Source organism: Hemibagrus wyckioides, linkage group LG10, assembly GCF_019097595.1.
Source record: "Hemibagrus wyckioides isolate EC202008001 linkage group LG10, SWU_Hwy_1.0, whole genome shotgun sequence".
In the NCBI taxonomy this organism is placed as follows: domain Eukaryota; kingdom Metazoa; phylum Chordata; class Actinopteri; order Siluriformes; family Bagridae; genus Hemibagrus; species Hemibagrus wyckioides.
The window spans coordinates 12,738,413-12,766,229 of NC_080719.1; the positions used below are offsets into that span (position 1 = coordinate 12,738,413).

The 27,817-nt window shown below is 36.8% G+C and overlaps 1 protein-coding gene across 4 annotated transcripts in view; it reads left to right on the forward strand.

Annotated features, from left to right (window-relative positions):
* The window catches only part of cdc14ab (cell division cycle 14Ab), a 35,779-nt gene that overhangs the window by 1,592 nt on the left and 6,370 nt on the right, over positions 1–27,817 (forward strand). For 3 of the 4 annotated variants that reach the window (XM_058400581.1, XM_058400585.1, XM_058400583.1), the window contains exons 3-13: positions 560–635; positions 6,320–6,412; positions 10,641–10,720; positions 16,616–16,682; positions 18,624–18,686; positions 18,806–18,893; positions 19,450–19,680; positions 20,832–20,970; positions 23,744–23,897; positions 24,655–24,758; positions 27,477–27,620. In XM_058400581.1, coding sequence (XP_058256564.1) covers positions 560–635; positions 6,320–6,412; positions 10,641–10,720; positions 16,616–16,682; positions 18,624–18,686; positions 18,806–18,893; positions 19,450–19,680; positions 20,832–20,970; positions 23,744–23,897; positions 24,655–24,758; positions 27,477–27,620 — 1,239 coding nt within the window. The remainder of the gene's footprint in view (positions 1–559; positions 636–6,319; positions 6,413–10,640; positions 10,721–16,615; positions 16,683–18,623; positions 18,687–18,805; positions 18,894–19,449; positions 19,681–20,831; positions 20,971–23,743; positions 23,898–24,654; positions 24,759–27,476; positions 27,621–27,817) is intronic. The other variant, XM_058400582.1, reaches the window with a different exon arrangement.

Here is a 27,817-nt window from a genome sequence, read left to right on the forward strand (position 1 = left end):
CAAACTTGCTGTTGTAGTTGATGGGTGTGAATTTTTTTTTTTCGCAAATAAGTGGTGTTGGTCTCTCTTGGGATTGGTAAAACTTTCTGTTGTTGTTGACAGGATAGATTTATTGATTTAAACTTTCTGTATTAATTGGTGGGATTGGTCAAACTATCTGTATGAGTAGTGGGAATTGGCTGAACTTTCTGTAGGAGAGTTTATTATTTCCCAGAACCTGGTTACCTCTGGGAAATTTATTTATTTATTTATTTATTTGTTTATTTAACCTCCAAACATATTTATTTTAAATATTTTATACACAAAATTAAAAATTTACAATAGTAAAAATATTGATGTTAATAATTATTTTTAAATGTAAATGCACTTTTATTTATATACAGTATTTGAACATGATGTTATAGTGCATTTATAACTGTTAGGCAACAGCGACACAATTATACTCAATGTTTTTAACTTTAGGTAGAGTGTTAAAGTCTTCTAATTGCAGTGTAGTTTCCACATAACTGGGAAAAAAGTAATCTCATTTTGTGTCTGTATTACTTGTGTTTTGTTTCAGCTTTTATGCAGATTTTGGACCTCTCAACCTTGCCATGCTGTATAGGTACTGCTGTAAACTTAACAAGAAGTTAAAGGTGAGAGATTTGCATATTTAATGTTTAAAAACCTCCTTCTAGAAGAATGTCTAGTATGCACTAGTGACAATAAAACCACTGTGGGTTTCCCACTCACACCCATTGTGACACTGTTGGCATGCTTGTGTTACGTGCTGGTTTTGTGAGGATGGATGAATAGGTCAGTACAAGGTGTAATATGTTCTTTATCCTGAGATCGTTTTTCAGAAGCTAAATCAGGTTAAACAAACAATTGTACAAACCTACTTTAGAATAAATTAATTGTCAGGAAAAGACTCAGCCAACACAGTTTCTGTTTTTAGCCTCTGACTCACCTGTTTTAAAGCTGCGCTGGCTTTTTGTTTTTTTTTTTGGACAGAACCCCTGTCCTCAGGGACTGTGGACATGCTTGCCTGAAGGTCTCTGAGTTGCTCAGCTTATTTTGTAGCCTCATGCTGAGCACAGTAATCACAATTTGCACAAAAGCAGAGAGTCTGCAGTCTCAACACCTCAACTTAGAATTATGATTTAATGTATGAACACCATGAAGTCTTTGGCTCTACAGTGAGGTCAAAAAGTCTGAGGACACTAGAAAAAATGTCTAGAATATTCAATATATTCAATATTTCCTTTCGTTGTTCGAGTATTATAAAACATTCAGTTCATTTCCAATTTTGGCACCTGATTCCAGGTGGATATTTCAAGCAGCCAATAAAATCTTATTTAGGTAAAACTTGAGTAGAAGTGAAATTTGTAACACCATTAACTATGGCAAAATTAGAAAGGATTCAAAGCCTGTATGTCATATCCCATGGCCTACCAAGTATAGCTGGCACAGTGCAGTGGGTCAGATTGCCAACTCACAGCTCCAGGGGCCTTGGTTTGATCCAGACATCTTGTTACTGTTTCTGTGTAGGCTTTCTCTATGTGCTTTGTTTTTCTCCCAAAACATGCTGGTATGTGGATTGGCAATGTTAAATTGCCACTAGGTGTGAATGAGTATGTGAACGTGTGTGTGTGTGTGTGTGTGGTGCCCTGTAATGGTCTTATGTCTCATCCAGATTGTATTCCCACTTCATGGCCAATTTTCCCAGGACCCACAGAGAACAGTTTCCTGGAGATTATTTAACAAATGAGGAAATATGTAGTGTAAAAATTACATCGATTTTTTAAAAATTTGATTTAGGAGCACTTCCTGATGTTTGATAAAAGTGCAAAAAATAAATTATACAACATAAATGATTTTAAATCATGTCCTAACATGCATGATTCATAAGTTGTTCTTCGATAGCTTGTAATATTCATAATTTGGACCTGTGTTAACCAGGTGACAGGCTTTAAATCATTTGGCAATGCCTATCATTTTTTTGCCACCACAAACAAAATTCTTCTCAGCCCAGTCTATAATCGGTGTTATTTTAACTTCAGGGCTCTGCTAAAATGCTCAGAGATTTTTTTTTTTTTTTTAATTTGTCAGCTCTCACAGCTGCAGAAGTCAACAAGGGGAAGCAGATGTGAGCCAGGGGTGGAAAATACTTGAGTAATTGTAGTTTGCTAAACCTATTTCATACCAAGGCACTATTTTGGATTTGTAGTATTACATATTAAACACATAAAACTGTGTGTGTGTTTTTTTCTTGTTCTTTCTCCAAATCAAATAAAACTGATTTCCACATTATTATTTACTGATTATGTGATGACAATCTGGATTGGTAATTTTCATACATTTTTCATTATCCTTTTACTCTTGTTGATATGTTTGACTTGTACATAGACTTGTACGTAGATATTTGGCTCCATATTTCTACTGATTATGATTTTGACTGCCATCATTTTTCTTAAGTACAGTGCTTTCTCCACCCCTGATGTGAGCTCCAAATCTGCCTGGTCTCTGCATCATCCTCCATGTCTTAAAATGTGGGGGTTAAAATAATAATCCATGTTGTGTTTCTGTTTTGTTCTGTTTCTGAAGCTGGCCAGGTGTAGTTACCTCATGTGTTCATGTTTTGGAATGTTGAAGGTAAAGTGCTCTGGTAGACGCATGAAGATTCTTTTATTATTTATTATTTTTTTGGAATAATTCTCTCACACTGCACCCCACCCACCTGACACGTGTGTTAGCCCCTGCCTTGTGTTTGTAGCATTTACTGCGTGTCACTATGGGGACAGCATTCTTGGTAAACCCTTGCTGGTTTTTGGCCTGCATGTGAAACAAAAACAAAAAGCCAAGGAATGGAAGTGGAAGAGAGGAAAACCCGTACTGTATTGTACTGTGAGGACCACAGTGGAATTTTTATTAGGTCCACATACCATATAGGTCACTTTGTAGGTGTACAATTGCTATTGCTATGCACTGAGCAGACGATTTTATTTTATTTTATTTTCCCCTCCATACAGCATTGATGCGTTATAATTCTTCATCCAAAAATGAATGTATATGGTATGTGAACCTGCTTAAATAGCCTGGGTGTGTAAGAAAGTGACAACACCCAACATTTTTTCTGATATAAGAAAATTGTTTACAAGTCTAACTGGTTGCTATGGTCATGCCTGTTTGCTGTAGCCAGTGATTCTTTTTCGTGTCTATGAAATTAATGATAAATAATTGAAGAAATTAAACAAAAAAAGTCTTTTGGACATCAGTAAACACAAGGTGTGATATGTAAAGAGTAAAACAATAATCAACAATGCAGTGGTGTGATCACGGAGTTACTGTTATCAGCCTGAAGTTCATTTTTTTAGTATTATTCTACAGCAGCACAATTATTTCATTCCCATATATATATATATATATCACAGCAATTTTCCAACTTTTTATTAATTAAGGAATAACACATTATGATGGTTTTTTTTCCATTTATAGTTATGTGTAATGTTGTGTGAATAAGTTAGTTCCTGTTCTCCCTTATCTTATAGAGGCTATAAACAGTTGTTCCCTCACTAGCCTCTATTTTCTTTTTCCTCTCTCTTGAAGTTAATGAAGGCAAATAAAATAAACAAACAAACGCAGCTTGTCATGTGACCAAGAAACCACAAAGCATAAACTCCTCAGTCCTGAAGAAAACATAACCGTTTACAGCTTTACCTTTCATGCTAGATGAACGTTAAATGAACATCTCCTTACAGAAAACTATAAATATAACCGTTTATATGAACTGTAGTGAGTGCATTTATTATGAATTTGTCCTGCAGTTGCACTATTGTCAAGCTGATGGTATAAGAAATTGCTATGCTATGTAGACATGTGATGATGATTGAAAATTACATGCACATTCAGGTTGGAAAAAGTGGCTGTGGTGATATGTGAATAGTAGTGGTTTAATTCTTATATTACATTCAAGATATTTGGCAGACACCCTTTTCCAGAGAGGCTTATATAAGGCACTCTGCAGGATATTTTATTTGACAGTGATACACATTTGTACACTTGTATAAATGTAAGGGTAATGGTTAAGAGCCTTGCTCATGGGTTTAGCAGTGGCAGGCTAGTGTTGCTGGGATTTGAACCCTTTGAACCCACAACCTTCTGATCAGTTTTCCCTACTACTGTGTAGTAATAAGACAGTATGTAAGATGATATACAGTGCTATACTTAACATTTGTGTTTAGCTTTATTTATTCATTTATTTCCATTCTTTGCCTTCAGTCCTGTAGTAGTGCCACATCCTCCTTGCACATGCTTGCAGTCGTGTCTTTTTAACTTTGACAAATGTTCAGCAGCACTACAGAAAATTTTTAACCTTAAATAAAACTTAAATAAGGCTACGATAATGCTTTACAGTAATACAAGTTACAAGTTGACCCCATATGTTTGTATAGTATTATATTACAGCACTGTGGAATTGGGCTCTCTGAATGGCTAGAAGGTGTTGATTAATTTTCTGCAACAGTAGTGTAGCTGTAAATCATAGATCTGTTCTTATACATTAGCTTATTCATAGGGACTTGGACTGTAAAGGCTCCACATAAATGGGTAACATATACATAACCACTGATATGGTGACATTTTCTCAAAGGAGATGCTTTATAATTGAACAGTTATAGAAGGAGTGTCCAGTGTCTGAACTTTCTAACAGGCAGAAGTAAAGCTGTAGCTTTAAGCTTTCTTAGATTAAGGACAGAGCAGATTTTTCTGTAAAAATGAAAAGGGTGGTTTTTGGTCTTTAAGGGAGAACAGGAAATAATTAAATTATTTAAGCAATTTAATGGTAAATGGATGAAATAGGTTGTTCTTTTACAAATGACATTTTTAGTACATTCCTTTGGTATACAAGACATAAAACACCTCTTTTTAGTAGTAACTCCACTTCATCACACCACTATTATATATAATATATTCTTTCATAACAGCCCAGCACTGCATGTTTTATTGCTTACTTACTTATTCCTTACTTACTTTACAAATAAATTAAAAGGTGTATAAAAGAATTTTTAGAAATGCAGCTCATGCCATATGGATGTTTATGGCAAATGACATGGCAATTTCTGCGTTTAATACGTATTCCGCCTGCCTCAGCTTTTTTTCTTTTTCTTTTAAAATCTTGCATATTTGTCTGCCACATATGCTGCAGTGCAGGAACAGATGCTTTGAGGGCGTTTCAGTTTAAACTTTGTACAGATTATTCCAGTGCTTTTGCCTCAGCCTGTTTGGTCCTTGCATGATCTGACTCCCCGTTGGCATCAGAATGCAAGCTGGGTCTGGCTCTTGTTCACCTGCAGCTCACCTAAGCAGCCTGCCTCCCCCCCACACCTTGTTTTACAGCCCTAGGCAAGAGGTTGACAACAGCAGCAGCAGGTGCTTAAGCATCTGTACAGATTCTCAGTTGTACAGATTCTCAGTTAGTCCACAAAGTATCTGTGTGAGATTTTCACAATAGTGGTATGTGACCGGAAATAAATAGATAAATAAATTCCAGCAGTATGAAACATTTATTTACATTTATATTATTACATTTACAGTATTTGGCAGATGCCCTTGTGCATCTTACATTTATCTCATTTATTCAACTGAGTACTTAAGGGTGAAGGGCCTTGCTCAAAGGGGCCCAACAGAGGCAGCTTATAAATGCCGGGATTTTGACGCATACCACTGCCCATATTATGGTTTATTTTATTATGATTGGACGTATTATTAAGTCCAATCTGGAATAATGTGAGCAAAAGATAAAAAGTGATAATACTCTCAGACAGGTGTCATGACAATTAATACCATATCATATTATGGTAATGCAATATTGATACCCTAAATAAGTGTATTTCCATGACGGATAAAAATATATTTTCTAAACACAAAATGGTATTATTGGAAAATAAACTTAGGCATTATTGACGTATGTCTATATTTTTAGATTCTAAAGAAATTCAGTGTATAGAAATTAAAATCTATCATATTCAGATGATCATGAAGTTGTTTAATAATTGCACCATGAATTGAAGTCCCTAGAGATTTCTATACTTTGTTATTGAATATCTTGCATACTCTTTCATTATGCTTAACTTTATGATAAGTCCCAATAATAAAAATAATAATTCCTGTTTGCAGTGAGATTAATAATTGTTTTAATATTAACCCTTGTGTTTAACCGAAACAAAAAATTTTTCAAAATTTGTTTAAATGCATTTTTTGCTCTGTCATACTGTGATTACTTTTATATAACTTAATTCCTTCATTAACTCTGTTCTTTTTTCCTCTTGCTGCCCTCCAGTCTTTCACACTGACCAAAAAGAGGATTGTGCACTACACCAGCTTTGATCAGCGCAAGAGGGCGAATGCTGCTGTTCTCATCGGTGCCTACTCTGTGAGTATCCGCTGTCTCTCCATCCTGCACGTGAAATCGATCTGCTTCTGCCTCTTCCACTTTACCTTTCTTTGTTTTGCTTTCACTTTGCTCTTACCTCATTCTCTTTGTGTTTTCAGCACTTTTTGATATTACCTACATTTAGACTAAAGGCATTTGACATATTCCCTTATCCAGACTTCCATTTTACACTTATTTTATACAAATGATCAATTGAGGGTTAAAGGCCTTGCTGGACCTGGGTTTCGAACACACAACCTTCCAATCAGTAGTCTACCACATCCCCATGGTTGCCCTACCCCTTCAGCCATCTCACATTAGTAGTGTTTTGGCTCATGCCCTTTTATCAACTCCATTTTCTGGCTTGAAAGATGACTTTACAGTGTAGTAAACTAGGAATGTTTACATGCACACTTCTTTATTAATTGCTATACAGAACATCTTTTCCTAGAATAAGAAGAAAAAGTGCACTTAAACTTATCTACACCTTCAGTTTAGATAAGTTAAATGTACATAAGGCTTATGGCTTCAGAAGCTAATTTTATATGTCTTTGATGATTTTTTACTGGTACAGTGAAATACAAGAGCAACTAACATTAACAGCACAGCACATAATAGCTGTCAGAGGAGTTATTCATTGATTAAAGACGGATGTGTATCCTCATTATGCTGATCGAATCGTTTTGTAATGCTATGAGTGTGTCATTACTAGCGTAGCAGCTAATCCCAGTCCCTCGCAGTGGGACACTCAAACACTGTAGGATTTAAATGGCTTTCCGCTGAAGAGGCGCCATTGACAGATGCTTGTGTGTGACTGGTACTTGGCAAGGAGGGGGGCCTTTATGGATGCCGTGCAACGGGACACGCTGGCGTGCCAACGCTTTCGAGGCCACGGTTATTGTATTTGCACAATGCAGGGGACTATCTGCCCGTCAGCGACCGGGTTTCATCAGTCTGAGAGAAACGGGACAGGCATGTGGGTGGAAGTTGGAACACAGCTGAGACAGTGTCTCACAAGCACTGATGTGTCTAACAGATATCAAAGAACAGACAAAAGGGCAGTACAGCCATGCACTGTGGTAATGTGGTATGAACCCAGGTGCATGTCTAGCTGAAATGCTTCTGAAGCTCTGAGAAAAGGTGATTTAAAAAAAATGTATATATATATATATATATATATATATATATATATATATATATATATATATATATATATATATATATATATATATATATTAAAGGAATACTTTATTTCAATTCATTGAAACTGCGGTCAAGTTGATTCAGCGTCAGAGCTCATTCTCCCTGGATCATGAGTGAGAATCCTGAACCCGCATGTCTGAATGACAGTCAGTGATGTGTCCATCTCTTTATGCTTGTAAGTGGATTTGTGATTTGTAAAATAAATGACTCTTAGAGTTGCTGAGGTGGTGAATACAAATTTACTTCTTTGAGCATGAAGCCCATGGCGTGGGATATTTTAGTTTTTCTGCAGCTGTGGTCTGTATGCAATGCTGGCTACTGTAGTTTCAGTGAATAGAGTACTCTTGCTGCTTTATGACTGCTGTGTGTAGGAGTGTGAAGCGCTGAAATGTAAATATAGAATATAAAGACAACAGAGACACAGACTATCTGTCCGCACACTGTCCATGACCTTTTGGGCTTGTGTCTGCCAACGTAGCTTAACAAAGGTATAGTGTGATCTCAGACTACTGTCAGTCACTTAATGCACTTTTAAGTGTTAATGCACTTTTTCTACTGTGTTATTTCTACTGTGTTAAGAGACGTTTATTTTATCATTCATGGGAGGAGTCTCCAGTGTCATCACTTTGTAATTGTCAGAGGTAAAGCTATAAATAGAAGTTTTCTCAGTAAGATCACCTGTGGTTTTTTTGTTTATTAACTTCAAGAAAAAGAAAAAAGAGGCTGGCAATGAACAAACTGTTTATAGCTGCTATAACGTAAATGACAATCTTACATACAACTTGAATATAACTGTAAATTTGCAGAAAAAAACAGCACAATCCTAAACATGCTATTATAGGGAAATAATCAGCTTTGATGGTGTAACAGCAATCCTGGAATTTTATTTTGGTTGTCTCATGGTGAGTGACATCAGCTACAATAATAAAAATAAATTTAACATTTTATTAAAGTAGCTCATGCACTATTATGAATTCTTTATGCACTGCAGATATGTTGTAAACATATGCAAATGGACAGAAGCCTAGAATAGGTGTTCACATAAAGAAGTGAGGTGTGACTGTACGTTTCTGTAAGTGAACTAATTATCGGTCATAGAGTGTCACATTAAAGTCGCTCTCTCGGGACATGCACACACTGACTGTCAGGCTAAATGTAGCCTGAACCCTGAACCTGAGCTTAAATTAGTTCTTTTGACAATTTTCAACCTCAAAAGAGGCATAGCTCTTTAACACAGAACTGCTGTTTCTGTCTTTTGTTACCAGTTTCCTGTGACCTTTTCTCCATTAAATGCAGTTGCCGAGTTTATTGATTCAGTCATGTGCGGTCCTGGGTTCTGCCAACAGCAGATGTTCTTTGCCCTTTAATTTCAGTGCCCTGTTTTTTATGTGAGTGATATTACTAGAGTTTGTGGACAGCTGGTTATATAGCATGCCTTATTCAGTTATTATTTTTCTCTCCTAGTAGGAAGGGTTATGTATTGAAATAAAAAAACGTAGCCTCAGTTTCTTGCCTGTTGGGGTTGCAACCTGATGTGGTCTTCTGTGGTTGTAGCCCATCTGTCCCCAGGTTCTAGGTGTCTTATTCTAAGATGCTTTTCTTCTCCCTGGTTATTTGAGTTTATGTAGTCTTGCTGTAAGCTTGAACCAGACTGGCAATTCTCCTTTGAACTCTCACCAACGACTCATTTCCACGGCATTATGTAGAAAGTAGTTGTAGTCTGTTGTTGTGCGACTGCTGCATATTTTATGAGCTCAAGCAGGAATAACAAAGCAGAGGCCACCTATTGAGCTCAGGCAGTCTTCCCACACACGCACTCTCACTCATTCACTCACTCATTCACTCGCACGGGTCAGTGGGTGCACTACTTCATACTCTCAGTGATCTCTGAGGATCTGTTGCATATGCTGTGCTGTAATGAACCTGACACAGAAGTGTGGGAATCATCTGGAAACTTCATGACACTGTTGCATTATTATGGCGTTTGTCTGCCGAACTGCGGTTAGATGAATAATAACCTGATCTGATGGCCTCTGACCTCAGATCCCTCACTGAGATCTCACTTATCCTGATGATGAAGGTTTGTCCTGCAGGCGAAATTCTGCAGACATTACAGCTCATTATTGATGATAATGGATTTAAGTTAATTTGAATCATCAGGAAGAACGACATTTCAACAAGACATTAAGAAGACTTGTCAAGCCGAAATCCTGCAAACGTAAAAAAATTGAAAAATCACAAGTCATTCTTGCAAATCTTATGAAGACATGTCATGTCTGATTTTAGCGGTACCTTGATGAGCTTCTTAACCAAAATCTCATTATGGTCTTATCTCTCTTTCTCCCTGTCTCTGTCTTTTTATATCCCTCTGCATCTCTTGTCTCTGTTCTCTGTACTTTTATTTCTCTCTTTTTCTCTTTCTCTCCATGTGTCTCTGTCTCTCCATCTTTCATTTTTCTCTCTGTCTCCATCTTATCTCTTTAATTTTCTCTTCTGTTTTTCTTTCTCTCTCTCTCTATTTGTCTGTGTGTGTGTGTGTGTGTGTGTGAGACCTCATTTTATAATGAGAGTGGTCCAGGTTTGAGAAGAGCCCCTCTCTCTGCTCTATCACAGGTCTTTGACACATTTCTCCTCACAGCATCTTCTCTTTAATTAGTGTAGCAGTGAGAGAGTTTACTGAAGTGTGTAATAATCCTGTATTTGCATGCACTAAATCATACAGAGCCAGATGATGAACCTCTTTTGCTTGCTTGCTTTCTTTCTTGCTTGCTTGCTGTATTTAGTTATAATGCTGCTATACAGAGTTTGCTGTTAAACTTTCTGTGTCCTGGCTGTGTACCTCTAGTCTATGGTAGATTACTTTGAGGTGACAGACAGTTGAATTTCTTTATAAGTTATGTATTTGTTATACATTATTAATTTGTGAGTTCAGCTTGTATTTGTGATGAAAGCAGGAATAAACAAGCTTTATTCTTATGCTTTTCAGGAATGTGTGTGCTAATATATGGCTGTTTCTCTCCCTCAGGTGATTTACCTAAAGAAAACTCCAGAGGAAGCTTACAGAGCTTTAATCTCCGGCTCTAATGCCTCTTACCTGCCATTCAGGTGAGACACTTCAGGGCTTTCTCTCACATGCTATAACCAGTGAGGAACCGTCAGCTGCTCTCAATCTCCTCATTACACTTCCATAGCTGCAAATGTGTGTCTCAGTCTGTGTGTTTCTGTCTGTCTGTCTGTCTGTTCTGTCTGTGTCTGAGAGAGAGAAACCTTCCTCATAAAAGCTCTAAAACAGTAAAATATTGTAGCATGACCATATCAGTGTTGTATAGTACTACTGGCCAGCCTGATTCTAAGCTCTGATTACTCTGAGTAATATCAACAGATGCAGATTTACTGCTGTTTGATCTGCACTTTGTTGTCTTTATAAAAGTTTTATCTCATTGGAAGCTGCAATTAAAAGTTGTTTATATTCCAAAGTCTTCTTCCAACCAGTGGTGTGTTTTATTTGAAGGACTCTTGACCTTGAGCTCTAGCTGTACAGTCTGTATGAGCGGATTTCTAATTAACATGTCTGGCACTTCCTTTTGCGCTGTGTGGGTGTTTTTTCTTCTGCGGCCCTTGGCAATCTTTATTGCCCTGCATGGAGATTAGCTTCAGATTTCAATTGTGTTTGAGTTACAGTATTGAATTTGATCATATTCAATCCTCTAGGCTTGTCTGAGCTTGCAGGGGAGCAAATATTTATCTTGCCTCCAGGTTTGTTCACAGACACACTGGTCAGTGCTGCCAACTCGTTTTATAATATTTGCAAGCTTCTTGCTATAAACCTCTGAGCTTTTTAATGGTTATTATGGCAAGTGTTGCATCACTGCCATATGTTTTATAGTCTACCTTAACAATCCCGATTTGTTTAACCTTATTGATCAGAACTGTTTCTGTCACTCAGAATGAAAATGAAATAAAGCCCCTCACTGCGTGTTTACATTTTAGGTTTGATTCCCTGGGTTTGATGGACACTTCATGTTCAGTTTTTTTTTCATCGTCCATTCTTCCATTCTTTGCTTGTGATTGGCCCCTTGTCTAATCACAAAGACATGCTTGTTACAGACTGTATGACTGTTCTGGTGATGAAAAGAGCTTTGTCAGAGCGTTCTCTGGTAGCCATGGCACTTCTGGAGAAATCCGGTTATGTAATGTCCTGTAGTCAGCTAATACAGGAAGTAAATACGCTGGTGTTTCCAATTCCAATTGCTAAACTGTCCAACAATTTATATCAGTTTTTCAATAAGCAAACATTTAGTGGATAAGTCATGAATTTCATGCTCATGTTATTCAGATGAATGAAGCCATACAAAGAAGTAAAATGAGCTCAGTGTAAGAGCTCAAAGGAGCCATCACTTTCTTTCTTTCTTTCTTTTTTTTTGCGTGTATTGTATTTAGCCTACCTTTAAGTGTTAAAAACACAAACGCCCCCTAAGATAAATTAACAGGTTTGTGTTTTTAAAACTGCAATCAGCTAAGATTTTATATGGCCATTTTGGTTTGATTACTTCAGTTTAACCTCTATTGTAGGTGTGTGACATAGTCTTCAGAATCTTGCATTTGGTAAAACATAATTATACCCATTTAAGCAATGGAACGAGAAGAACACGGAGGGAGTGACCCATTAGACCTGTTGTCTTTTATGGGTTTATTTTTAGACTAGCAGCTGAAGCATGTTAACCTTCAAGTTCTGGTTTCTCGCGACAGACTTTTCCATGAGTTGAAGTCACACTGATCTACTTGTATGGTTTGTTCTTGTTTGTTCAGTGAGACAGCAGCTGTGGAGGTTTAGGCAGGGTGCAGATATAATCGAGAATAGAGAAAATGGCTCAGAGGCATGTCTTAACAGAGAAAATGCTATAGCTGTAAACTTTGACCTAACCTGTACAAGAGGTGTGATTCTTTATTCCAAGCCCAAACACTTCTAAACATGCTAATCAGACCCGATTTTCTGATTTCTGAATTTTCACGATTTTGACCTCTGGTATAATTATAAGTTTTTCACCACCACATTTCTGAGAAACAGGGTGGGTATGAGTTCAAATGTTGCTCCTTTCCGGTTTCATTTCTGCTTAAAGATGCAGCATGGCTGCCAAATACAGCTCATTAGATTATACAACATTTCCTGAAAAACCATGGCCTACTTCTTTTTGTGTAATAATGCTGGCAGACATTATGCAGGGAAAATCTAAATCCAGGAATCATTCTTTTGAGTTTTCTTTCACAGAGAAGAGTTCCTCCTTAACCGTCACTCAGTTTTAGCAAAAGCAGTTTTGCAAAATGGTTGATGCTAAGGTCATTAAAAGAAGCATCTTTTATATGTATATATATTTTTTGTTCCTCTGGTCCTTTTTAATGCATTTTAATATACATGAGTTAGACAGGCTGCGAGGGCAGGTTCACTGTTTGATTAATTTAAGTCTAAAGCACAAGGCTATATAAACAAAACATATAAGAAACATGGAAGCATGGGAATTTACAACAGTATGACAGTCTGATTTTATATAACATGGCGTTGTGTTTCCTCTGATGACCATAACGATCTTTTCTCTACCACTACGAAACATGAAACAAGAAGTAATGTGACAAGTTGAACCAGTTATGTGGTGCTGAAAGCTTCCACATCACAGTCCAGTGGACACTGGACTGTGATGTGGACCGTATTGTCAGACCATATTTTCAAGAGAACCAAGAAATGTTCTGAACTTTTAAGAATAAGGAACTATCTGTGGTCAGATATCTGAAATGTGTGTGTAAATGATTGCCGTGTATGTATTTGAAGCATTTACACCCATTGTAGGTTTGTATCTGTCTGAGCATTCACTAATCCTCAGTATTGTGCTTGTTTAAAGCTTGTTGTTTATCTGTAGAGCCTTGTTGCTCCGGGTTTGGCAGATCAGTGTCTGATGCTTTCCAGCTGAGCCTGTGTTTTACACACCTTGTGGTTTATAGCATGATTCTGTAACACACTCTGACAGACAAGCATTTGATTTAAACAGATTTTGTCGACACTTGAGTCAGAGCTGTACTGCTATACAAGAACATTTTCACTGGGCTTGTATTAGACTTTGGTGGAGTGGATTCTTTAATTGCTAGTTTTGAAAGAGTACAATGTGTGCAAAATATAGAAAGATTGTGTATTATATTAACAACAATTACAAAAGTTAGTTTCAAAATGAAAATGGGAAATGTTCCCATAAAAAACATTGTTAGGGATCAGTGACCAGTCCAGCTAGGGTTTTGTAAATGCAATTACAATTTCAATAAGAAAATCTTTTATATCTAACTATTATATTGTACTTTATGGGAAATATTGTTCTTTTTTTGTCTCTAGTGTCATGTGTCTTTTAAGTAATGTTGGCAGAGTATGTCTCTCTGTTTTTACCATCATTATAAGCTTTTGTTGCTCTACACTTTGCGTTGCACATTGTGGTTGATCATTAGTAGGTCACATGACCTAACATGCATGTGGGGTGTATGTTTGCTTTGGTTTCAGCAGGAGACAATAGAAATAAATGAGTGCTTCGCCGAGTGTCTTTATATAGAAGAAAAAGCACAAAACCTCTTAATGGAACACTTACCAACATGTCAATTCAGACGTCTAATACACTAATACCTCGCAAATCCGCGTCTCACGATTCGCGGCTTTCTCTGATCCGCGAAATTTTCTTTGGAACCTAACTAATTTTTGCATCCGCGAATTTTTAAATCCTGCAAAAGTTTTTACGCCTAATTTCGTGCCAATTTATACATTTTCATGCTTTTTAATGCGAAATTATTAAGAAAAGTTTAGTTTATTAATTAAGTAATATAAATATAAAAGTAAAAGCAACAAAATATCAATATAAATAAAATATAAATGTTATTTTAATGATACTGAACGTTGACGATATCATGTACGTACAGTACAGCCATTACGACACGCTATTGGCTGGAAGGGTTGGAAGTAGCCAATCACAGAGCATTAACAGTTTTGCCTAGCTGCTGTTTGGCTGGTAGCTATGATGCTTTCTATGCGTGATGTCGTGGTTCATCTCCCCGCCCCTTGTGCTCAGTTCACCTTATATACCTTGAATAAGTGATCTCAGTGATTTTTTCCCTTGATTTTTATACAGGCGATACTGTACTCTATTTTTACGTCAAACATTTATTTCTTAATGTATTAAGCTAACTTTTAAATGAAATTCTGTGAAAATTTTGGGAGCATGATTGGGGTCATATTTAGGGTTTAAACTCTAAAAATAAGCATTTACAGTACAGTATTAGCATTTTTAGTGTCTCCACCGCACATCTGCGAAACCTCGTCATTCGCGATGGGTCCTGGAACGTAACCTCACGGATGTGTGAGGTATTACTGTATATTCTTTAGGGTTATTTTTATTTAGCGTTTTTTATAGAAGGTGAAATATGGTTTAATTTTTCCAGATGTGTGCCAGCACAGTGAAAATGACATGGCTGATTCAGGTGGGACTGAAACCCCAGAGATAATGTGATACTAATCACATATCCCCACTTATCCTTGTAAAACCTAACAACTTTGATAGAAGCTGCTTTGATATCATTTATAAGAACATTTACAAGCCCCTGCTTGTGTCATGGATCCTGAGGGGTCCATTGCCAAAATCATGACTTATTTTCAAGTGTTGCATTACATTTTTGCCCTATTGCGCTGTAGTGTTGAAGTCTATAAAGCTTGATGCTCCTCCATTTATCAATATGGAGCCAGAATAAGATTTACATGATGGAATAAAATCCTCATAAATCAGCCTTGAATGTCTGTAATTTTAATTTTAAATGAAATATTTTCATGAGCTGCTTTCATAATGAAATTTCTTAAAGCATTTACACAAATGCCTTTTGGCATTGAAAGCGTGAAATTTAGCAGGAGGTGTGGGGGCGAGAGCAGGGATCCCAGCAGAGCCCTGAGCCAATCTAACCATTACAAGGGAGCTAAAACACACACACACACACAATGTTAAAACACCCTCAAGACTTACTAATGCAAACATCTATTAATGATTTCTGTTTTGGACCTTTTATTGACGCATGTGGACAGATCACCTTTCTCCATCTTTAATTCCAGCACCTCTTTTGTCTCAAAATCCATTTTTCTAGTTCTTATTTGTAATATTTGTCTTGTGATGAGTATTAACACCTCTAAAGACTGCTACCAGGGACCTGTGGTCATTCTTTGGCAATGCTGCTTTGCTTTCATTAAGAAAAATGTTCCATTCCCCATCTGGGTCAGGTGTTTAAACTCCCCCTAAATCCTGAACTATTTTTATTTCACTTAGTTCACACGAGGCCAGGCTTTTCTGTTGTGCTTTTAGTTTTGGGCTGAGAGGACTAATGAGACTCTGCAGAGACCAGACACCTTTGTGGCTGTGCAGAATTTTTAAAAAAAAGTGCATATGGTGTTGGACACAGCAGTGCCTTCTGTATTTCACATGTTCATGGCATAAGAATCTAGTAAAATAAAATCTCAGCCACCTCAGAGTTGATTAGTTTTCACCATAGGATTTTATTTATTTATTTATTTATTTATTTATTTATTTATTTATATTTATAATGAGCACCATTTTTATATTTAAAGCTGTTTTAATACACTTGTATTTTATGAGACATCGGCTGTAAATTAGCTGTTATTACAAAAATAATATTGTGTTCAGGGAAAAAAAAAATAATATAAACCCATGATTTCTGATAAAGCTAGTACCTGTCAGATCTGCTGTTATAGTTAACCCAAGCCTGTCCCGAAGTGTTTTATTTGCTTAGTGTTGACCATCAAGCTTATGTGTTGGATGATCATTATTATAGGAGTTATTAAAATGTGCACAGTAATGAACAGATTCATTTTAACCGGTGATGAATCCACCACACCATGATGGATTGTGTCACTCTGATGCCTGACAGATACTTGCTTGTATTCTCACATTGTTGTGCACTTTCTTTTTTTAGGGATGCATCATTTGGAAATTGCACATACAGCCTGACCGTTCTCGACTGTTTGAATGGAATCAGTAAGGTAAGAGGTCTGAACCATTAATGGTTCAACAAACAATTAAACTAATGAGAAATTTGAATATTAAAGTAATCATGAGGTACATAGACAGACAGACACACACACACACACACACACACACACAGTAGACACAGAGTTGCTTAAAGGCAGTGGTAAAAGACAGGGATTTTGCACAGAGGTGGGTATGTATCATGAGTGTATTGTTGTACACATCATTTGTGCTGTATGAATGATGTTGATTGAGTTAAGGAGTGAATGTTTGATAAAAAAAAATGTGGGCATGGTGCATTTTTAAGGAACCACACCCAAACAAGCAGCAATGTATACAGACTGGTTTTCTGTAAAAGTATGCAGTGTGTCTGTGTGTGTGAGAGAAATGCTCTATAAAGTAGCCTTTATGCTCCCTGTTCCTTTTGAATTACATGGCAAGTGTTAGCATCAAGCTGTACAAGGATTTCACTTCTCTTGATGAGGCTTATGGAAATTTTGCCACCTGAATTTCATTCAAAATAGAATGATGAAGCAATAGAGATCTGGATTAAGAGATGGAAAGAGAGTAAATGGAGACCTATAGAGATGGAGTAATGGAGATTAAGCAATTGATAGAGAAGACCTGATGGAGAGAGATGTAGCCAGATCTGTAACAATAAGGGCAAGAGAAAATTCTCTTGTCCTTAAAGAAAAACAAGGACTTTGTTTCTTTTTTCTTCTCCTGTCTCCAATATTCTCCTCCTCCTCCAGCTTTGGCTTTATTAAAACATTCCACACTTATTAACATCAGAGGATGTGCCCGATGAGGTGCTTGCTGCTAACATGGTTTAGATGATTGAGCCGTGTTTGTGTTGAGATTTAATTAGCAGGCAGTTAATCAGCCTGCTGTTTTTAGCGAGTTATGTGTAATGGCACATTAATGCATCATCTGAAACTACCTGCTATTTTTCACATGATCAAGCAGGGGCACTAATTCACCGTTGTGTTGCATGAAACAAATTCACAGTGGAATTCAAGACCTCAAATTGAATGTGGCTCTGCTTTGTTTCAGTACGCAGTGCTGACAGGAGAAAGAGTAACAGCACACTTTCATTTCAATCTGATTTGGTAGCTTTACATTTCCACCAATTTTAGTGTTTACTATTTTATAATTAGTAGAATAAGCAGAGTGTGAGAGCTCCCATCTGCTGACAGCCAGGCCCCTTGTAGCCATAGGTGGATAGATGGATAGAGAGAGAGATGGACAGATATATTGATGGATTGATGGATTGGTAGGTGGATAGCTGGAAAGACTGTCAGATGGATGCATAGAGAGATGGAGGGATGTGTGGATGGACAGCTAGATGGAAGGACGAATAGAAACGGATAGATAGATAGATAGATAGATAGATAGATAGATAGATAGATAGATAGATAGATAGATAGATAGATAGATAGATAGATAGATAGATGTATGAATATATGGATAAACAGATGGACAGAGATGGATAGGTAGATGGCTAGACAGACTGATGCCGGATAAAAGACATGACGTGATTATGTTTTTCTGAGTAAGATTGCGATCATTCTATGCTAATACTGATTAGTGTAAGCTCTGTCATTAGCTCATTGTGTGTTCGTGTTAATCTTTGTCTGCCATGAACACACTAATCAATGCCATTAGCTTAAGAGCCTTTTTAACCTATGACTCATCCCCTCAGCAGAGCAGAAAGGAATTGTCTGCAGCTCCACAGCTTAGGACCTTCACTAGATTCTTATGGGATTTAAATGAATTCTCAATTCTGATTGGTCAGAAGAATGGCTCACATATTTAGCGTATTTACTCCATCTTGGTCTGCTCCCTGAAAGGACGCATGATAAGATATGCAAATTGTCTCACAAGCTTATTGTTTGATTTTAATATGAAATGAATAATGTGTGAAATGTATTTTTCTTTTCGTGTACGTTTTTAAGGCCCTGCAGCACGGCTTCTTGAACTTTGAGACATTTGACGTGACTGAGTATGAACACTATGAGGTAACCAGAAAGTGTAACGAAGTTACAGTGTCAGGGTTCTATACATGTATGTTGTGCTTTGTACATTATACCTTTCATAACCCTCTGTATTCCTCTCTTTCTGTTGCTTTTATCTTTAGCGTGTAGAGAACGGAGACTTCAACTGGATTGTCCCCGGAAAATTCCTGGCCTTCAGCGGGCCGCACCCAAAGAGTAAAGTAGAAAACGGTGAGCTGTGGTTTTTTGAGTGGCTCCTGTGCTCCTTGCACAAATGTATGTAAGAGAAATGTTGTATGTCGTGTTGGTGATGTGCACACCGGTGGTATTTTCTTATTACTCTGTGTTGCCAAATGCAGTTATTAAAATCTGTAGACTATTTTTAATTTAGTAATGTTGATTCATAGTGCCATTATGCCATTAAAAAAAGTCCAATTGTGTAGAACTGCACCCATTTACAATATTTTAAGGACAAATGATTTTATAAATGTAGCAAAGCAAAAGTTTGCTAGTTATAGTTTATAGCTTTGGTTTGAAACAGATTTGCAGCACAAGAAGTTCACAACAAGTAATAACAATGTTATTAACATTATTTCTAGACACTTTTTTTTTGCCTCTTTCAATAAGTGAATGCATGAATTATGCTAAAATGCTTAAATAAAGCAGTGCCACCTCCTTCATGCTGTTTTTCCATCTGTGTTTGGGACTCTTTGATTCATGTGGATAAAATACAGTATATAATTTAATTTAAGTATTTTTAATCTTTAATCTTTTTGTTTTAATGTAGGCTATCCTCTCCATGCCCCCGAAGCCTACTTCCCATACTTCCGCAGGCACAACGTCACTACCATCGTCCGCCTAAACAAGAAGATCTATGACGCTAAGCGGTTCACAGATGCCGGCTTCGACCACTATGACCTGTTCTTTGTGGACGGTAGCACACCCACTGACGTCATCATCCGCCGCTTCTTGCATATTTGCGAGAGCACAGATGGTGCTGTTGCTGTCCACTGCAAGGGTGAGCGGAGCCTTAAAGGCCTCTCACTTTAGTTTTTCCTTGTCTTTGTTCAGTAACATGTTATGCCCATATGGTGGCACTGTTGGATCAGAACCATGAAAAGCTGATCAAGTGATGGTGCACCACGCTGGTTTAAGAAATATTTGATGACGTTGATTATGAACTTAAGGTCGGGGCATTGTACAAAGGTCAGGTGTATACAAACTGTTCTGAAATTGCTATTTGTTTTATTTTGTGGATGTTTAAGATGAAAAAATCTTTCAGGAATAATCTGTGTCCATCTATGGTTTAAATACAGAAACAGATGAAACAGAACCAATAGTACATTGTGATATTGTGAGGCTATTTAAATATTATTTATATATTAGTTAATTGGACAAACATATTGAAAAGATGTGCTATTGTAGATTCATCCGTTGCTAGGCAAGACGTCTAATTTATTTATTTATTTTAAACAGGATAAGCAACTCGCATCTAAACATAGATGCGCAAAACTTCAACTTATGCTAATGTGCTGGTTGCATGTAGATTCGCACATTTTAATGCAGTGACTGATTTCATGACTGATTTTAATTAACCATAGTGGTTGTGTGTTTTTGAAAATATAAATTGTCTCTGGGTGTTTACCATAAGAAACAAGTGGTCAGGAAGAAGATGATATGAAAGAAGCTTTGAGAGGAACCAGACTCAAAGGCACCAGCACCGGATAGAGAGATTATAAATAATTGTAGTATGCTGTGGGGGTTTTTCTAACCATTGTTTATGCTTTAATGTTTGAAGGAAATCTTCTATCAAAATATACTTTTGCATACAGCATTTAGTCTCAAACAGCTGCAGTTCCTATTGCGTAGTGACTTTAATTTATAGCAGTTACAGGATTCACTCACTTATTTGTAGTCTCTGAAGCCTTCCTTACAACCACTAATGCTTTGATAACTTCTCAAAAGCTGGTGGTCCTTTTCCACTGATGAAACAAGGTAGAGAACATCTGACAGTTGGTACATTTAGTGTATCTCTGCAAACAGCTGGCATATCATTGTGACACGTGGGTTTCTTATGCCGTGTCACCTTCTTGACTTTGTTTCAAATACTTTTTACTCTGTAGTTGGGTATCACATTGCTCAGCTTTTGACATTTTGTTCGTTTCCCAGCCGGTTTGGGCAGGACCGGCACACTGATTGGCTGCTACCTGATGAAACACTATCGTTTTGCTGCAGCTGAAACCATTGCTTGGATCCGCATCTGCAGGCCTGGCTCCATCATTGGACCCCAGCAACACTTTCTGGAGGAGTAAGTAAAATAGTAGGATTACTTACTGAATTTTCAGTAATAATCTGAGAATCTTTTTTTATTTCCTAAACCCAGTTTGTCTGGCCATGCAAAAATAATGGCAGTGGTATTGTTTGCACACTAGCCTGCATACTTTATGCACATCTGGAGGATTAAAAGCGGCATCCACTGGATTGCACATTAGGGCCAAAACATCTGTGTTCATCTGATTTCCAAGTGAAATATTAAAATGTGTAGTGATCTTTCAGTAGGCTTGAAGACAACATAAATTACAACTATTACATCTATTATAATCAGTTACTGGTGTAACCAAATTACATCTATTATAACCAGTATTTTTAGTACTCAGTAACTGTCAATAACAATAAAAATAGACCAGAACAATAAAAATAGTGTGTTGTATACTCTATGTGATTAGTAAATTGTAAACACATTGTTTCTGAGCTGTAATGCCCCCACTGTTTATGTTGGTTTTGCACCAAGCAGACACGTACTGGTGATTTCAGACTTCTCCAAATGACTGCAGCCTGCATCCGACAGGATGGAAAATCTGGCCTTAATTGCATTCCAGCTCTTGTCCACATTTATTATTTTGTGTGTTATCATCCCATAACCCTTTCATCTTTCTCTCAGTAGCTGATAACGCAGTACATTCCCTAATTTTAAATCAGAGGGAAAGAGAGACTTCTCTCTAAATCTAAGTTGGAACTCTGGCATAATAACTTCATTTTTGCATCTTTCGTATGCTCAAGTTACAAAGGGGGGAAAAAACTTTTGGTCTTTTGTTAGTAACAAACTAGCCAGCTAACTGTAATGAATGAGTGAGGTATATTTACCTCAAAACAGCGAACTGTATTGTCAGTAAAGATTCAGCAAGACTAAGTAAAGCAATTACTTGTATATGCAGCATAACTCATTTACAGGTAATAAATGCTACCTTGTTTACTGTTTATGCCGTAAGTGTCCGTGTTGTTTTGAAATCACCTGAAGAACTCAGGGGTTTGTAGCCCATATGGCATTCCCAAATGGGAATTCCAAATGAATGGTGCATTCCATTTCTTTTTTCCTAGTATAAGGATTGACCTTTAGTCAGATACAGGACATGTTACAAATGGAAAGCAAAACCGGGCACACTGCATTAGTAGTCTAAACAATGTGGTTAGAATTAATGCAAGGATAAAATGCTTGGTGTTCATTCATTATGTTTGTTGCCTGGACGGAGAATTTACACAAAAAATGTTCTATTCATAGAAATCCATTCATTTTTCCAACAGTACTTCTAGGGAAGAATGCTTGTATCTTATATATATTAAAAATAAAGAGACTCACTAATGTGAACATTTGCTTGAAATCGTATTATTGTCATATTAATGGTAGCTGATGCGATACAGAGTCTGAGCTGCATTACTGGAAAATTAAGCGCACAATACAATCTTTCACTGATTTGTTATGATCATGAGCATGAATGAAGTATCCATGGTCAGATTATCCTAAAGCAATGTTGAATGTGAACGTTTCTTTAAGGGGACCTTTAGGGTCAACGCTGCAGGAGAAAAGTGAGTGTGTGCAATACAAGTGTAAGTGAAATGCACATTGTGTTCTCCAGAAGCATGGAGTAGGTTTATCTTCTCAGAAAGCAGCACTCCTGTTTTGCATCATGTGCACTCATGAAGTTTTGTCTTTCTGATTAGAACAGAGATCTGCCCCTTGGCTTTGGTCCTGTTGTTTCCCGGAAAGGCTCTTGAGCAAGTGTGTAGGAAAATGAACTCCCCTATGGAGGACATTAAGAAGCAACACAGATATAACACATGTTGTGGGGGCGATTATGTGAAATCTGAGTGAGAATCAGCAGTGCACTGTACATGCTGGGACCTGGATCCCGCTAAAACTCAAAAGATATGTGTGTGTATGCTTTGCTAATATGCTCACACACAGCCGCATGCATAGTCATGTCAGGGTTTGCTTCTGTCTGTGCCTGTCAGAGTTAAAGCAGACCTCCTTCTCTTAAGTCATGATTGAACTGGGAGAATGTAATGTTCGATTGGTACTGGAGAGGTGAACATTATATGCTTAATAAACTGAGACCACTGTGTAGTGTGTGTGATTGGTCAAAAGGTTTTTATTTGAATGTAATAACAGTTATTACTCCAATAGTTACAGCTCATTCAGAGAGACTAGTAGGGTAGAGACTTCAAATAAATGGAATTAAAAATTAATAATCATTGATATGGTGGTGTTTTCTGCACGGTGACGTTCGTTTTACATTTATTGAAGGAGTCTCCATAATAAAAGCTGTTTAATAGTCAGAGGCAAGACTGTAACTTTAAGTTTTAAGGCATTTGTGGTTTCTCAGAAACATAAGCTGTGCCTTCAAGAAATAAAAAGAAAGGCTGGTGAGTAAACACTTGTTTATAGCTGCTGTAATGCAAGTGCTGTTTGACAGCATTAACTATAACTATAAATGTATTGATAAAAAGTGATAGACCATATCTTATTAAAATTAGATACATTTTAATAAAAAAAATAATGTTTAATAATAAAAAATTGAAGTGGTATTAAAGGAATAAATGTGCTGTTATTCCTGTGAGGAAAATAATCAACTTCAGTAACTGTGCTTATTTATATTATTAATTATTTTACTGTAAAACCTGGACACTGTTTAATGCACACATCAACAATGAATGATTTTCTCAGTTTCTGTCTTTTCTGTTCTTCTTCCATCTTTCTTTGTGTTCTTTTGTTCTCTCTGTCTCTTTCTTCTGATATTGTGTAGGAAGCAGACATATCTGTGGGCTCAGGGAGACATGCTTCGCTCGAGGCAGCAGAAATCGCAGGTGTATGAAGAAAGCAATGTTCCTCGTCTTATCTCTAGCATGGATGACCTGACCATCAGCAGCAGCTTCCTCAGATCTGGCTACATGGAAGAGGTGAGAATAAGTAGTAGAGACTGCAGCAGACTTATGTGATTTCGCTTAGATGCTTTTGATTTGCACTTATTACAAGCTTACAAGTGATGATCAGACCATGTATAAATGGGACTATTTTTAATTACATACTGTTTGTTATGTAATGTTAGTTCTTGCATCCTGACAGCAATAAGACCAAATGAGGGTTGAGTTTCTTCTTTTTTTTTGTATAAACCTGGATGTTAATGTCACATGGTCATATGATCATGCATGTAAGAAAGTAGGAACTAAAGTTCCGAGTGAGAAACTGAAGAATTTTGATGTAGGGTAGGAATGTAAAATGTGGAGCTTCATTTACTAACACTGTTGAATGGAGTTTGAAGTTTATTTTTTTCCAAAATACAGGGAAAAATGCAATTAATTATCTTTAGTAATTACACATAGACTACAGATAAAAAGAAGATTAAAAGGTTTGTAACATTACATTAATGGATTTATTAATACGGTGCATTGACTATCACATTTTCTCTATCTATCTATATTACCTCGATACAAAGTGGCTCCTGCCAAATAATGAATTAGTGTTTTTCTTATTGAGTATGTACGGTTGAGTCATGTGTGAAGGTGGCAGAGACCTTTCACTTTTTTGTCCACAATCCCTGCAAATTCCAAATGTTCAGCTAATAATTGGGGTCACCTGAGAGCTTGGTGTAGTAAAAGTAGTATTTTAGGTCAAGGTGCTTCACATGACCATGACTATGTTTGACTCATTTTACAGAATGGTGAATACAGTGAAAACAGTCTCAGCATGACTCAAGGAGATAAATTACGTGCCTTAAAGGGCCGGAGGCAGCCGAGATTATCCACTTCCACAACTCTGAGGTAAGATAGACTTTTAGACTCTTATAGACTGATAAGAGAGATTCTGAAGGTTATGACACAATATCCATCTCTGTACAAAATGTAAAGATCGATGACAAAATATGAACATAAAACAAGGTAATTATTCTTTAAAATGTAAAAAAGTATAATGATAACACAATACAATACATATTGATACAATAATATTGTATTGCATGGCACCATCTTAGTCATTTTCGCAACTCAATCGCTTTAGACTAATGGTTTGTGCTCCTGTGCCTCTTCAACAAAAGATGTGGCGCTAAAGTAATTACATAGGAGCGGGTGCCGAGTGTGTGGTTGCCATAGTAACATGCAGTGTCAGTTTCTCTCATAGATGTTGTCTTTGTTCCTTAACATAGGTAGATCCTGAAACATCATTCCTTTTAATGATACTCTGTCTTCATGAGCTGTTAGTGTTTTATCTGTTTGATAAAAGCACTGAGAAGTGCCGATCTCTTTTTTTCTATTTTTTTTTAACTCTACTGATTTTATACTGTTTAAAATGTTAATTTAATGGTCTTGGTTTAGGTATGGATGAGTTTATGATGTAGATAATGGTATATCTTTGTATCTTATCATGTGGTTCAATAGCATTCATTTTATTGTAATGAAATTCTAGTAGAATTTTTATCTATCTATCTATCTATCTATCTATCTATCTATCTATCTATCTATCTATCTATCTAGCTAGCTAGCTAGCTAGCTAGCTAGCTAGCTAGCTAGCTATCTAGCTATCTATCTAGCCAAGCTGAGTCTCTAATCATCATCTAACCTGTAACTTAGCATTGCTTAGCTTTGTATAGCTGCATTGCATACTGGAACTTGAATCCAGCATTTGCACTATGTCAGGTTTTTCATTAATATGACAGATGTAGCTAGAAAATGGTGAGAAGTTAATGGCTATGGCTAATGGCTCATTCGATCTCAACTCTTCCTTTTGAAATATACACTAAAAAGAGCACACGAAATGAAAGCATCCTTGTTTTAAACTGAATTAGCAACATTTTTTTTCTTTTTTGCCTCAGTAAAATTTCCATAACCAATATTTACCACACAACTATTAACAGTACTTATGAGCATTGTTTCTCCCCCACCATTAAGCACACATTATGCAGAACAGGGCACTTATCGCCCTTCTCAAGACCCATGGCTCACAAAACTCACAAAGCGGCCATCTGAAGAGCAGAACAATCACATGCAGATATCAGTGATGCTCATGATGATGCTTCTGATGATGCGCACGGCCCGCTTTTTAGCACTTTGTGTGAAATTAATTAAGGGCCGCACACTTGTTCAAAAGGAGGTTGTTGAATTTACATCAGTGTCTCAAGAGTGGTGAGAGAAGAGGCCTCTCACACCAGAATGGTCCTCCTACTCATTTTACTGCACTGAGCAAGAGAGACAAAGTTACGAGGAAATAGACAGATGGATTAATGAAAGACAGCTATACAGATGGCCTTTTGCTCAAAAAAACACAACAAAAAGTGCAAAATGACCAAGTTTGAATGAAAGCGATGGATGAAGATGGAATGAGTGCACACTGCCGCTGCCTTTTTTGAAACTCCATTCATCTGTTTTTTTCTTGACTACATGAGAGAGGCAACTCTTCATGCTGAAGAGCTGCTAAAGAATGAGTAGTACCAGAACACAGTGCTTTCTCTCCTTCCTGCACCTCGACCCTTTTCTTCCACATTATTGTTCCACCCAGGCTATTTCTGGCTCTTTGATTACCTCTTTATGAGCTCATGTAAGGTCTTGAGGAATCAATTTTCTAATCTGTTTAACCCTTAAATTGTTAATATTAAATGTGCAAAGCCAAATTCACTGTATATGTTTGAGTTTGCTTTGTGCATTTGTTAAAAAGAAATAAGAACCATTGTAATGTTTGTGTGTTACTAATTCTAGTTTGAAAGAATGACTGGAATTTCCCCTGATTGATATCTGGAATGTGGGGCTGCATTTATATACCATATTAATGCAATTTTAAGAAAATACCCACATTTATTGCTGATTACTTAGCTGTTGAAAAATAGCCGACTGCTTCTGCATGCTGGACAGTGTGTTTACATTAGAGATTCACAAGGTGGACAGAATATAACGTTTTATATTGATTCTGGTGTTTTGTATCATTATATTGCAATGTGTCTTATGATTATTTTACCCAAAAATTATTTACACATTAGTGCTATGATTCATCAAAATGCCCACAGACTGTATGAGGATGGTCAGAATGCCTACAGGGAGCTTCTAGCTAATTAAAGTCACAAAAAAGGTTATGGTTCTGTTCACAATGACTAAATATTTAATTTTGGTCAAGCTTGAGGGCAGTACATCCAGCATGTTTATAGGTGTCATTTAACATGTACCATATGTATATCTTTATGATACAACAGACAAAAAATATAATACAGCACTTGTTGATATTTTTTAGTAGGTTTAATTGCTAATACTCCCTCTCTTGAAGATACATTAGATATAGAATTTATTTGATTTAGCAGTTGTTTTTTTTTGAAGTATTTCAGTAAAATGAACTTGAATAATACTCTCTAATAATGAACTCAAATAATATTCTCTATATTCAATTTAATAATTCACTTAAAAATGGTTTTGATTTTATCTTATATCACCAGAAAATGATTTGTACTTTACAGAATGTCACCATTGTTTTCCTTTTCTCAACTTGTGAACGTTTCACAGTAGACTGACTGGCTCCAATACTCAAGGCCCAAGTTCCCCTCTCAAACCCTCCAAATTGCCGTCCTCTTCCTCCACCCCCGCCTCTACCTCCGCCTCTGCTAAGAGAATTAGCCGAATCTCTTCTTCCTCAACCAACTTGAAGAGGTGAGTTGTGTAGTCCTTTAATTTTCCTCCATTCCTGCACTGTCCTTCATTCTCACATTGTGTGGGCCGCACTACGTTCGCTTTTCCCCATCTTTACTACCTCTGTTATTTAACTATGTTATGTTTTCCTATGTTTCCTATGTGCTTGTCTGATATATAAATCCCTTTTTTACCTTTCTTTTTCTTTCTCTTTTTCC